This window comes from Eulemur rufifrons, chromosome 9 (genome assembly GCF_041146395.1).
Source record: "Eulemur rufifrons isolate Redbay chromosome 9, OSU_ERuf_1, whole genome shotgun sequence".
NCBI classification, from domain to species: domain Eukaryota; kingdom Metazoa; phylum Chordata; class Mammalia; order Primates; family Lemuridae; genus Eulemur; species Eulemur rufifrons.
The window spans coordinates 46,079,978-46,092,173 of NC_090991.1; the positions used below are offsets into that span (position 1 = coordinate 46,079,978).

A 12,196-nucleotide genomic window follows, 5' to 3' on the forward strand; every position below is an offset into this window, starting at 1 on the left:
AAGTTGGGACAGCTGTCACCCTCCTTACTGGAATATGTGCTCTTGAAGCCTCCACCCACATAGGCAGTGTGACTGCCTGATGCCACCACGCTGTGAGGAAGCTCAGGCTACACCACAGGGAGAGGCCCAGGGGCTACAAGAGGAGAGCAGGGACTGCCAGCAGCCCCCAGCTGCCCCAGGCCCCCAGCTCCAGCCCTCTGGAGAGAGATTCTGAGTCAGAGCTGCCCAATCCTTCCTGAATTCCTGACCTCTGGAAATAGTGACAGATAATAAAATAATTGTTGCTGTTTTGAGCCACTGAATTTAGGATGATCTGAGTGCAGTAATAGCTCATCAGAAAAGCCTCTTTGAGGAAGTGACATTGGACGTGAGCATTCTCTCTGATAGCTTAGAGAAGGTCAAGTAACGTCATCCTATTTGTGTCCAAACATGGGGCAGAATGGGAGCAGAGAGGCCACTGCCACGGTCTGGCTGACAGTGGGTTGGTATGACCAGGGTAGGGGAATAAGGGAGGCAGACAGGAGTCATATTGAGTGAAAGGGACTTTACCAGAGGCAGCAACAGGACCAGATTACTGGACATTGACACTGGGGACGGAGGTGCATGGTGGCTCCTTGCACTGGTGTGGGTAATCGTGGAGGAAGAGGCTGGAGAGTGAGGGAAACACATGTTCACATATGGACAAGTGAAGTTGCAGGTGTGACATCAACATGAGACCCTGAGTAGGCTGCTGGGTGCTGAGTCCGGAACTCAGAAGAGGGGGCTCAATGTAACAAAATGACCACCTCGGGGCTGACCTATATGGCCAGCCTAGTTTTGTGAGGCCCTAAGTCTAAAATCAGAGGCAGACTTGGAGTTAAGCCTTGGAAAGCCAGAATCTCGGAAGGAGAGAATCTCTTAGGAACCGCTCATCCCAAGGCACCTAGAAGAGAATGGAGGAGGGGAATGTCCCAGCCGGACTCACGCAAGTCTAGACCTTCCAGGATCCAGACTCACCAGGGACAGTGAGGCTGGGCCAATGGGACCACTGGTGATCACTGGTGCTGGTCACCAGATTACTCCTGGCTCCCCCACTTCTCGGGCACATGGTAGGACTGTAGGTCCTCACCCACTGCCTCTGAAGTTGGGCATAACCATATGACCTGCTTTATGAATTACGAGCACAAGTGACAGGTGTTGCTTTGACCCACACAGGCTCTCCCTCCCCCTGCTATAGCAGTGGCCAAAGCCCCGATGGTGCTGCTTTTTCTGCGTGGGTCCTGGAGTGGGGGAAAGAGTGTCAGGACACGGAACACAAGCAGGAAATGAACCTTGTGGTTTCCAGCCCCGGAGAGCTGGGGGCTGTTCGTTATGATAGCCTGACCTCATCCTGACGGAGACACTCTCCCCAACACTCGCCGTCCTCCACATTTACAGCTGGCTCTCACTGGCAAGACAGAGGCCTCCAGGGGGCGTTCAGCTCCAGTTCTGATGTGGATGACGGGCAAATGCAAGCAGTGGGTGGTTCTAACGTGCAAATCTGATTACTGTGTATCCCTCCCCTGTTTAAAAATCCTTTTGTGGCTCCCTGAGGCCCTCAGCACAAAGCCCTCTCACGATCTGCTCTTGCTAACACCTCCGGTTAACATCTTGCTAACTTTTGCCGGTTCCACGCTTTGCACTCTCTGCTGCAGCCACCAGGAACTGCTTACAGCAGGCACTCTCCTAGCTCCAGGTTCTGGTTCTATCTGCTTAGAACACCCTTCCTCCCACCCCACCTTTCCTGTGCATCCACCCACCCCTACCCCTGTCCCTCACCTGGACACCCCCCATGCAGCCACCAGGCTCAGTGCCATCCTACAGCTCCTTCTGCCACTCCCGCACTCGGCCCTCATCTCACGGCAGCGTCGTGGCCTGTTCACACATCTGCCTGACCCATGAGACTGTGTCTTTTTATTCCCTATGCCCAACCCAGTGTTTGGCACATACACACTCAATAAACGTTTATTTTAATAAAAGGAAACAAAGACAGGAGGGAGGACACCAACGAATGAGTGTGAAAGCTGTTTACTCACTTGTATTGCTCCTTGGCCTGCATAATGACGAAGTCCCACTTGTAGTTCATTTTTTGGTTCAAGAAATTGTAATTTTCCTACAGAAGGAAAATAAAATAAGATCAGTGAGCCCCAAGGCATATGCCATGTGCCGCAGAAGGAGGGCATGCCTGGCGCATGGCAACCGCAGAGCCAGCCCAATGGCGGACCCCACTCAAGGAGTAGCACTGAATTCTCAAACAGCTTTCACAATACATCTTACTTTTCTTGATTTTGTTTGTTTTAAATAAATGTATCCCAAATCCGATCAGGAAGAGAGGATTGGGGATGAGGAAGAATGTGGAAATTCAATATTCAACAACAGCATCACAAATCCACAAAGATAAGCCCAACACTGATGGGATGCTGGCCCTTCTAAAAACATGTCTGTAAAGAATAAAAACACAGCAAGATTGCTGCCCTCTGCCCAGAAATGCTAGCCTTTTGAGGGTTGGGGTGTGTTCTTTGGCAAACCCGACTTACCCAGCCTAAAACAAAAGTCTGAATCGTACTATTGTTTCCCCATCATAAGCTCAAGTTCCAATAATCACATCCATTATTATACATATTAATTGAGCCATATTGTTTTGGGACAGCAAAAGGAAGCAGGTAACCACGTGCACCCCAGTAGCCACTGAGACAGGGGCTTAAATTATAGCAGGAGAAACTGAAGTTAGACATGGGGAAGAGTTTACTGCAGTGAGCTGCTTCTAATAAATAAATGCATGGGAGGGTGGGCGGATGGATGGTAAAGAGGCAGATGTAGTTACATGCAGCAGAGGGGAAAATAGCTCAAGACCATATTCCATTCAGTTTTAACAACCTCTACTTGAAAACACCCCTGTACCTTTTCATATTCTTCTAAAACCCCTTTCTTCTTGATATTTCGCTTGGCCAGGTAGATGGCTGGAAAAGAAAGCAGTGACATTTTCCATCATCGTCACATTCTAACACCCGATCTGCGGCCTCCCTGTGCTGGGGGCCACTTTGCTCGGAGAGGTGGGGAGAACACCCTGCACCCCCGGTCCTTCCCCCCAGGAACACGCCCAGTGCAGATGTGAGCTGACATAAAGGTCACGATGACAGCAAGACAAATGTCACCGAAATGCAGCAAGTAAAATAAGCAGCGTGTTAAGCACTACTGAAGGCACAGGTAGGGGGCGGGCGGGTATTTACCATAATCTGTATCTTCAGCCGGCCACTGCTGGGTGGGCCAGAAATACGGCGTCTGCAAAAGAAACCAGAGAAACCACACTTTAATACTGGATTGTGACTCCATGGACCACCCCCCTGCCAGCCCTATAACTAAAGAAATAAAACTGTTCTAGCCCCCTCCTCCCTTTCTGAAGTCCTGATCTATGAAGATATGAAGCCAACCAATTGCCTTTTATTTTTTTTTTGAGATGAGGTCTCCCTCTGTCACCCAGGCTGGAGTGCAGTGGTGTCATCATAGCTCACTGCAGCCTCAAACCCCTGGTCTCAAGCGATCCTCCCACCTCCCTGTGATTACCAGTGTGAGCCACTGTCCTGGCTCCTTTTCAAGTGAGATCAACCCCACAATAACACCCAAGGCCAGGACCCACCTGAAAGCGGTAGAGGCTATTGTCAGGCTTGAGAATGAGATTCTTGGGGTCTTGCAGCGGGTAAATGTAGCCGTACTTGACAATGAAGTTGCCCAAGTTCTGTGCCTCTGGGGAGAAGCGGTTCAGACACGGACGTCAAAGCAGGGACAAGGGCAGAATCTCAGTGCCTCATGCCCACACAGCACCCCAAACTCAGGGAGAGCTGCCCCATCCTAACAGCACTGCATCTGAGGAGTGAGGACAGTGGCTCCTGAACTTGGCTGTGGACAAGTATCAGCCGGGGCGAGTGCCAGGAGGAGGACTTCCCTGGTCCTAGTCCTAGCAACGACGGCTCAGCAAGTCTGGACGGGAGCCAGCGAGGCCGAATGCTGACAGGTCCCACAGGTGGCCTGCCGCAGGTGGTGTGGGGGTAACAGTTGGGGAAGCCCTGGAGAAGCTTCTCTAAGCCCTGTGGATCTGGGAAAGGTCACAGGAGCAGGAAGAAAATGTTTCTGTTGGACCAACAGACACTTTCTCACTGAAAGAGTGAGGAGGGCCCAGGCTTATTGTCAACTTCTATCCCAGCTTCAATTCTGCCTGCACCCCAGGGCCAGGTCCCTCCTCTCCTGCCCACTGTGCTTAAATTCCCACCCCCTCGGCCTTGTTTCTGAATTTGCCTCAATTAAAGGAAAATTTTCCTGGTTCTGTCTCAGAAGCAGCCACAAAAGCAGGTATCTCTCCACCCTCTGGAGGGGACCCCGTCCCTCCAGTCTTGCGGGGACCCCCTTCCCAGGGACCCAACCCGCATCCCACCCAGAGCTCGGCCTCCGTTCAAGGCATGGGAAGACTTCCTCCCTGGCCCTCCTTCTTCATGTGGGAGGTGGAAGCCAGGACTCCCGATTTCCCCTCTGTGCCCTTCCATTGCCTGCTCACTCCATCCGACACCATTGCTCATGTGAGTCTCCGGCCAGGGAGAGCTCCCGTCTCCAATTCACAAGCATCGGTCACATCTTTCCAGAGCAGGTGTACACAGCACCCCTCCAAGAAGTCTTTCTCAACTAGGTCCTCCCCGATTACCCCTGTTATTTACATGCCCTCAATAATTTGTATAAAATAACTCTTTTGTCCCCAGGTTGTCCTGCCCTTGCTTTTGATTCTGGTTGTTTTATGCATGACAGCCGTGTCACTCCAAGTAAAATGTAAATTTCTCATAGACACAGGCTAAGCGTCCATTCAGTTTTTCCCGTGGCGCTGTACACTCGGCCGCCCTCGGTGACTGAGCGCGGGACGAGCTCTCACCCAGATTGGAGATCCAAAGCCGCTGGACGATCCACTGCAGAACATCACTTCCTGCAAAACAGAGAAGTCTTTGGTCATTGTCATGGCTCCTGACACTTCCCCAGGCCTCCCGCTGTTGCTTGCCTGGTGTCCTCCCTGCTCAGCTGTGATCTTGTTCCTCTTATGCCCAAAACCTCCAGGGACCCCCAACCGACAGTTCCAACTCTGCAGCCTGTGATTCGGGCCGTCCAGGCTCTGCCAGCGGCAGGTCTAAGCTGCACCGCCCCTGCACACTCGGTCCTGTCTTCCCTGGTTCTACTCATTATCTTTCACGTCACAGTAATTTGTGTGTGGACTGTCATTCATTAACGAGACAGTAAACAGACTAAGTCTAAACACTGAAAACAAAGCCAGACCGAAGGCCAGCTGTCTGTGGGGCTCTGGCTGGAACCTGGACACGTGGGAATAAAACAGAGCCAGGCCTGGGAGGAGCAGCAGAGGCTGCAGGCAGGGGCTGGCTCTCCCCCGCCCTAGGCGCCAGGCAGAGCTCCGAGGAGTCAGAAAATCCCATTGTGAAGGTACTTCTGTCTAAATAGGAGACGGGACCTATTTTAGTAACACTTTATAGGTTGATTTATAACTCTGGACGATGGAATCTGGGTACCACTGGTGCTCGTGCCCAGGCCCTGCAAATCTCAGAGGCTGGCCTGAGAGCAACACAGAGTGAAGGCTGGCGTGAAAAAACACGGGAAAGGCAGGCAGGGCCAAGGTCAGGAGAGAACATGCACCCCCCCCACCCCACCCCCAAGGATACAGAGTATCTAAGGGCCAAGAAACGCCCAGAGCTGCTGCAGGACCCCATGGCAGCTGTGAGACCCCTCCTCAACCCGGGCCCTCTGACCTCATAAGCAGGAGATGTGCCTTGCAGGAGAAGGGCAGCACGTCTCAGAAGAAAGACAAGGTGCCCTTGAACCAAGCACCCCAACTCAGATGCCATCTTGCTAAATGCCAATGACCACATTTTCTAGCAACCTCGGCCTGCTTTCCGAAGGCCAAGCTGGGCCCCTGCCTGCAGGAGAACCGGCCCACAGTGCACGCCGAGGCAGGCTTGAGACCCTGACCAAGCTCAGGGCTTGAGACCTATCCTTACGGCCAGTCGAAAATGATACTTTCTTCCTTAGACATTTCTTCTGGTGCCCTACAGGGAGGGCTCCCATAGCCCCCTCACACACCCTCGGCCTAATTACCTACCCGCCCCCTCCCTGCTATGGCTGGGTGTGGACAGCCTGTAACTCCTCCCTTCGGGTCCACACCCTGGGCACAAATGTCCAGCCCCTGTCTCTGTCAGCACCCGCATGCACACAGTATTGCTTTCAGCGGGTTCTCCTTCTGTTGCTCCTAACGTCATTCACCCCTGCTTGGCTGTTCAGAGGCAGAATTCTTCCTCTAAAATCCTTCTTAAAATCCTGGGACTGGGTACTAAGACTTTCCACACTGTCTCTCTTCAAATGATACCCAGCAGTGTGCGGACAGAGAGGCCCGGCAGATGTCAGACGGATCAGCTCTCTGCACCAAGGAGCCCAGGGTTTTCTCATCCTCTCGACTGCTTCCCGAAATAGGCTAAATGAGATTACGGTGCCACTGGCATCTGCCCCACGTGGTCTGTGCTGACAGCAAGGCGGGCGGCCCAGGCTGCCACATCAGCCACCTTTAACCCCAGGAAGCCCTGGGTCACCTGCCATCCAAGACGTTGGATGGCGATTTGCTTTTGTCAGTGCTGACGCCGCAGAACCAGTGCTTCTCCCTGTGTTCTGTTTCTACAGCAGCTGGAATTCACCCGTGCAGGAGAAATAAGGGCAAACATGGCTGGGTGGGCAGCTCGCCCAAATCCAGGAACCAAGTGCACCCCGTGTGCGAGGACAGAAAGCAGCTCCCGTACACTGACAGCGGGTAAGAACATGGACTCTGGAGCCACATCTCCGGGCTCAAATCCAAGCTCACTCCTGAAGGAGCTTAGTGACGTGAGGACAAGTTGCTGCACCTTTTTGCCTCTGCATGGCCCATCTGCAAAAACGGGATGGTCATGTCAGCCCTTAACTTTACTGTGGGTGCTGACAGGCCCGGCGTGGGAAGGTGCTAGCTACGGCCACCCGTCCTCAGTGGCTGCATGCTGAGCACCGGCACAGCACAGTCTCATTTAATTCCTTCAATCATTCTCTTAGACAAAGATCGTAATTCCTGCTTTAAAAATGAGACAACTGAGAATAGGGCTACACCGCTAGAAAAAGGCACCTGAGGCCTAGCACAGTGGCTGTCGCCTGTAATCCCTGCACTTTGGGAGGTCAAGATGGGAAGATGACTTGAAGCCAGGAGTTCAAGACTGGCCTGGGCAACAAAGCAAAAACCCGTCTCTATAAAAAATGAGAAAAATTAGCCGGGCGTGGTGGTGTGTGCTTGTGATCCCAGCTACTCGGGAGGCTGAGGCAAGAGGATCGCTTGAGCCTAGGAGTTCAAGGTTGCAGTGAGCTGTGATTAAGCCTATACTCCAGTCTAGACGACAGAGTAAGATCCTGTCAAGAAATGAAAAGAAAAGAAAAGGAGAGGAGAGGAGAGGAGAGGAGAAAAGAAAGGAAAAAGAAAAGCAGAAAGAAACAGGCACCTGAAGAATTCAATCTAATGTTCTTTGCACTACGCTAGACTAGAACTGATGTGTACATTTGATAAATTTTTATTACCCATCCCTATGAACACAGCTATGTTAAGCATTGGGGTTACCCAGATAAGCAAGATCAGATACCTCCCCTTGAAAGGCCTCCAGTCCAGTATAGAATTCAGGCCAGGATTAACGACAACCAGAGGCAGGGAGGGGGCAGGGGACAGGGATGCCTTCAGGAAGAATTGCTACAGCTGCATCCTAAGGGATGGGAGGGGCAGAGGCACCCTGAAAAGTCTACCTATCAGTCCCGCTCTGGGGGTGCCCATAGCTACTCTAGTTCCCAGTTTTTCCCAGGTCTGGCTCATCAGTGTTTCCTTTTCTTCCGTGAGCTGCCCTGTAGCATTCCAATTAATTCCCCTTCTGCTCCAACAAGCCAGAGTCAGTCTTCCGTTGCTTGCATGAAAGGAAACCTGCACATTGCTGGTGGGGCTCCCTCTCTTGCAAGCAGTCAGAAAGGGGAAGGGGAGGCAGGTGGGCCAGCTCGTCTCTGCAAAGACTAGGGCACTCTGAGAGAAAAATGAACAGGGTGGGATGGGGTATGGAGGGAGGCTCACAACAAGCACGGCGCAGTGGTGAGGCCCTGGCTTGTGCTTTGGAAGCTGTCAGCTTCTGCAGGCGATACGCCTTGGTACAAAGCATACTCTTTCTGCATAACCAAGGTCATAAAACAAGCAAAACACATCAACCAAAATGCATTCCTCTTTGTCATCCAGCCCCTCCTGTGCTCTGCAGACACTCTGCCCCAGCACGGACAGGAGGCAGTGGCGCCATCCCCTCCGGTGGTTAAGGAGGCCCCAATGTGAAATAGAAGGTAGGGAGAGGTAGAGCAAACAAAGGCCAACTTTTTCTGCCAAACAAGTTTTTTTCTGCTACCTGATTTCATTAAAGCACAACAAACAAAACAAGCAAACAGAAAACAACAGTGAAGATTTCTAAAGTGACCTCCTGAGAGGAATAGCTACAAGAAGTGACCCATAGTCCTTTTCTCCTCCTTTCTGATCCCTTCATCAGGAGAAGAGTGTAGTCCAGGAATCAGCAAACTTACTCTGTAAAGGGCTAAACGGTACATATTTCAGCTTTGTGGGCCATACGACAGTCTCTGCACAGCTATACAGTGTAACTCTGCCATTATGGTGTAGAAGCCGCCATGGACGACACGTAAACGAGTGGTCGTGGATGTGTTCCGATAAAACCTCATCTGCAAACACAGGCTGTGGGCCGAAGTGTGCCAGCCCCCTTTGTGGTGTCTGCTCCAGGCCAAGGCTAAGCCACGAGATACGTCACCTGTCATGGCGTGAGGGACGCTGGTGACCAGGACCCTCTGGTTCTGCATTCGGACCCCCGTGTCCGGGTTCTGCATGTCCTTCACGAGCGCTTCAATCTGCAAGACAGAGCGGGAAAAGCTGGCTGACGGGAACTATCTCAGAAGCTAAGTGAGGCCTCTCCGCCTCGCTGCGAGGCATCCAAAGGCACAAAGGTGGGCGCAGGGGCTCCTGACCTAGGAGGAGCCCGAGGGGCCGGGACTTACCACCGTGCAACCAGAACAGAACGTGCCCCGTGGACACGGACACCCTCCGGGGGGTGGGGGGGGAGCTCTGAGAGATTCCTTCTCATTGGGAGATTTTGGGGAGGCTTTTAAGGGAAAATGGGGCTTAATAAGAAAGGATTGTGCCAGACAGAAAGTGAGAGAATAACAGGAGCAAAGGCATGGGAGGGACAGAAAACAGTGGGAGAGGAAGCTGGAACAGCAGGTGGGCGCCAGACTACAATGGGCCGTGAAAGCCATTCCTGGAGGGTGGATTTTCCGGTGGCTATTCCTGGAGAGGAGTTCGGAGGTAGGAAAAGCAGTGGGGTGATCCATTCACAGTTATTGCAACATCCCAAGAAGAAAGGAGAGGGCTTCTCCCTTCATGTATTCTCAGCACAGCAGCCGGAGGAGGCTTTCCGTTATTTTATAATATTAACATACCACTCCTCTGCGTGGCCATTTCACTCAGAGTAACTGATAAAGTACCCTACTTTGGTTGAGCCCTCCTTCCCCTCTGACTTTTCTCCTACCACTCCCCAGTGGCCCCCTCTGATCCAGCCACACTCGCCACCTTGCTTCCCCCAACCGAGGCAAGTGTGCTCCCAGCCTGCCCCAGGGCCTTTGCTCTGGCTGTTCCCTCTGTCTGGACTCATCCTCACAAGAGATCTCCATGGCTCACCTCCTCCTGACAGTCCAGGGAGCACCACCCCCCCAACCATCCTGCTTAAAGCTGCAACCTGAAGTCCACCCGTTGCACTCCTGACCCCCTGCTCACTTTTTCTAGAGCACTCACCTTCTAGCGCACAAAATAGTTTCCCTATATATTAAATAGTTTATTGTGCATCTCCCCTTGCTCCTACAAAGCAAGCTCTTAGAGGGCAGGTCTTTTGTCTGTGGTTCGCTGTCGTATTCCCAGGTCCTGGGAAAGAGCCTGGCACGTAGGCGGAAATCAATAAACAGCTGGTGCATGAATTAATAAATAAACGAAGGCAGTGGCCAGGAAGATGGTAAGAAGGCATGGCCTTCAGAGCCCTAGAAGAGCAAAATTTACCTGAACTTGCAAGTGACTGGGTAGTTCAGTGAGGGTGGCACAGAACAATGCCGAAGTTTGTGACTTCTATGACCAGAGTTGCCAGTTGCCAAAGCAGAAAATAAAAAACAAGGAGCACCTGCAAAAAGCCTTCTGCTTTGGAATGCTGACTGCAAAGGGCTGCTGAGATTTTCACAGTGTCGGCGGGTGACTGGAAATGACTGCCCCACATTCAGAAGAGATAAGGGTCAGAAACATGAATTAGAGAGTCAGGATCAGTGAACTGTCCGAGGAAGACAGGGCTCCACAGGACAGTCCTGATTGCATGTACAGTTGTTTTTATTTGTATTATTAAAAAAAAAGAATTTTCCACCTGGAAAAAAATTAAATGGAAATAAAAACAACTGAAAGATATTTTAAAACAAACTGGATCTTTGACACTATTCAAAAGATAACCCAGGTGTTCGTCTCATCGTTTGGTGTTTGCCATTGACATTGACAAAACCTCACGTGCCGAGGTTTCAAACCTCGAGTTCCCCATGAAAGGCCCTACTAACGGGGAGACCATCCATGCCTTCTGCCCCAGATGAGCTTGTCAACAACAGTCAGTCAGTCATTCAACAACCAGTTACAGCCATGATCAACTCGGGGAAACCAAACAGAAGACACTGTGGTCCCTGAGCCCAAGGAGCTCACTGCCTAGTGCAAGGAGATTGTAGGACAATGTGTCATATCACGGTGTCGGGTGAACACAATGTGCCTGTCAGGGGGGCAGGACTCCTGAAGTGAATGTTACGAACCTGAGTGGGAATTAGGCAGTGGAGAGGGTAGAGGAGGGTGGGTGAGGGTACTCCAGGCTGAAGAGCCGCAGGAACAGAAGCCCAGAACATGAACCAGCAGGTAGAACAAAGCCCTTTCCTGCCTTCATCGGCCCAGAGCTCTCTCCTGAGGCCCAGGCCGCCGTGTGCAGCTGGACACACCACAGGGAGGGCTGCGCCTCCAATCCAGCCTGTCCACGTTCCAGCCATTACCCGGAGTAAAGTGGCTCACTGCTGTTCCTGCCTCTCCTCCGCGTAACTACCTTGGCTACACCATCATTATTCTCCTGTCATTTAATAAAACAACATCCCCCAATACTGTATGGCCCATTGCAATTTACAAAGTCCTTTTACAATTTGAAGGTGCTCGTGGTCCAAAGAAAAAGAACCCAGAGTACTCACAGCCTCCACAAGATTTTCATTCTCTACTAACTGTAGGATCTTGGCCACTCAAGCCCTCTGAATCTCCTTCTGCTACCATAAAATGGGGACCATGATGGTGTGTGCCCTACTAATTGATATGGTTTTGTAATCTCTTAGAATCTAATTAAGTGATTGTGTCAAAATGTTCTACAAGGAGAGATATAGGTTATATATGCATAAAGATTTATAAGCATAAAGACATATGCTTTATAAGGAGAGACACGTTAGTTGTTACGGTTAGAATCATTATATTAATGATTAGCATTCATACAATTAATGCATTTTTGTAATTTTGCATGCAGGGCTGTGTTTAGATGCCTAGGAATAGAAATCCAGTTCGATGAATGGAACAAATACAGACATTTATTGAGCACGCATCAAATGCCCAGCCCTGCAAGGATTCTACAACGTAAAAGACATCTTCCCAGTCCTCGGAGAGTTGGGTACATACATAATGAGTGCGATGTGCACCATCTAGGGGATGGACATGCTTGAAGCTCTGATTCGAGGGCAGGAGCAAAGGCAATATATGAAACCTAAACTTTTGTACCCCCATAATATGCTGAAATTTTTTTAAAATGTTCACTAATATAAAAGCTAGGGATCTGGGTGAAGAGAAAGCTCAATTCAAATCCCTTCTCCAATTTAGAAGCTAAAGACCTTAGGTGTATTGCTAAATTTCACTAAGGCTCATTTCTCTGTAAAATAGAGATCAAAATATCTACATCATCGCAGGGATGTTGTGGAGACTAAACGAGATTAAGGAGAT

The 12,196-nt window shown here is 50.9% G+C and overlaps 1 protein-coding gene across 1 annotated transcript in view; it reads right to left on the reverse strand.

Annotated features, from left to right (window-relative positions):
- RGS9 (regulator of G protein signaling 9) overlaps positions 1 to 12,196 on the reverse strand; it is a 61,957-nt gene that overhangs the window by 41,334 nt on the left and 8,427 nt on the right. Inside the window, exons 2-7 of the mRNA XM_069481646.1 lie at positions 8,913 to 9,009; positions 4,934 to 4,984; positions 3,656 to 3,762; positions 3,249 to 3,300; positions 2,920 to 2,978; positions 2,055 to 2,131 (exon numbers count right to left, since the gene is read on the reverse strand). Of these exons, the coding sequence (XP_069337747.1) occupies positions 2,055 to 2,131; positions 2,920 to 2,978; positions 3,249 to 3,300; positions 3,656 to 3,762; positions 4,934 to 4,984; positions 8,913 to 9,009 (443 nt within the window). The remainder of the gene's footprint in view (positions 1 to 2,054; positions 2,132 to 2,919; positions 2,979 to 3,248; positions 3,301 to 3,655; positions 3,763 to 4,933; positions 4,985 to 8,912; positions 9,010 to 12,196) is intronic.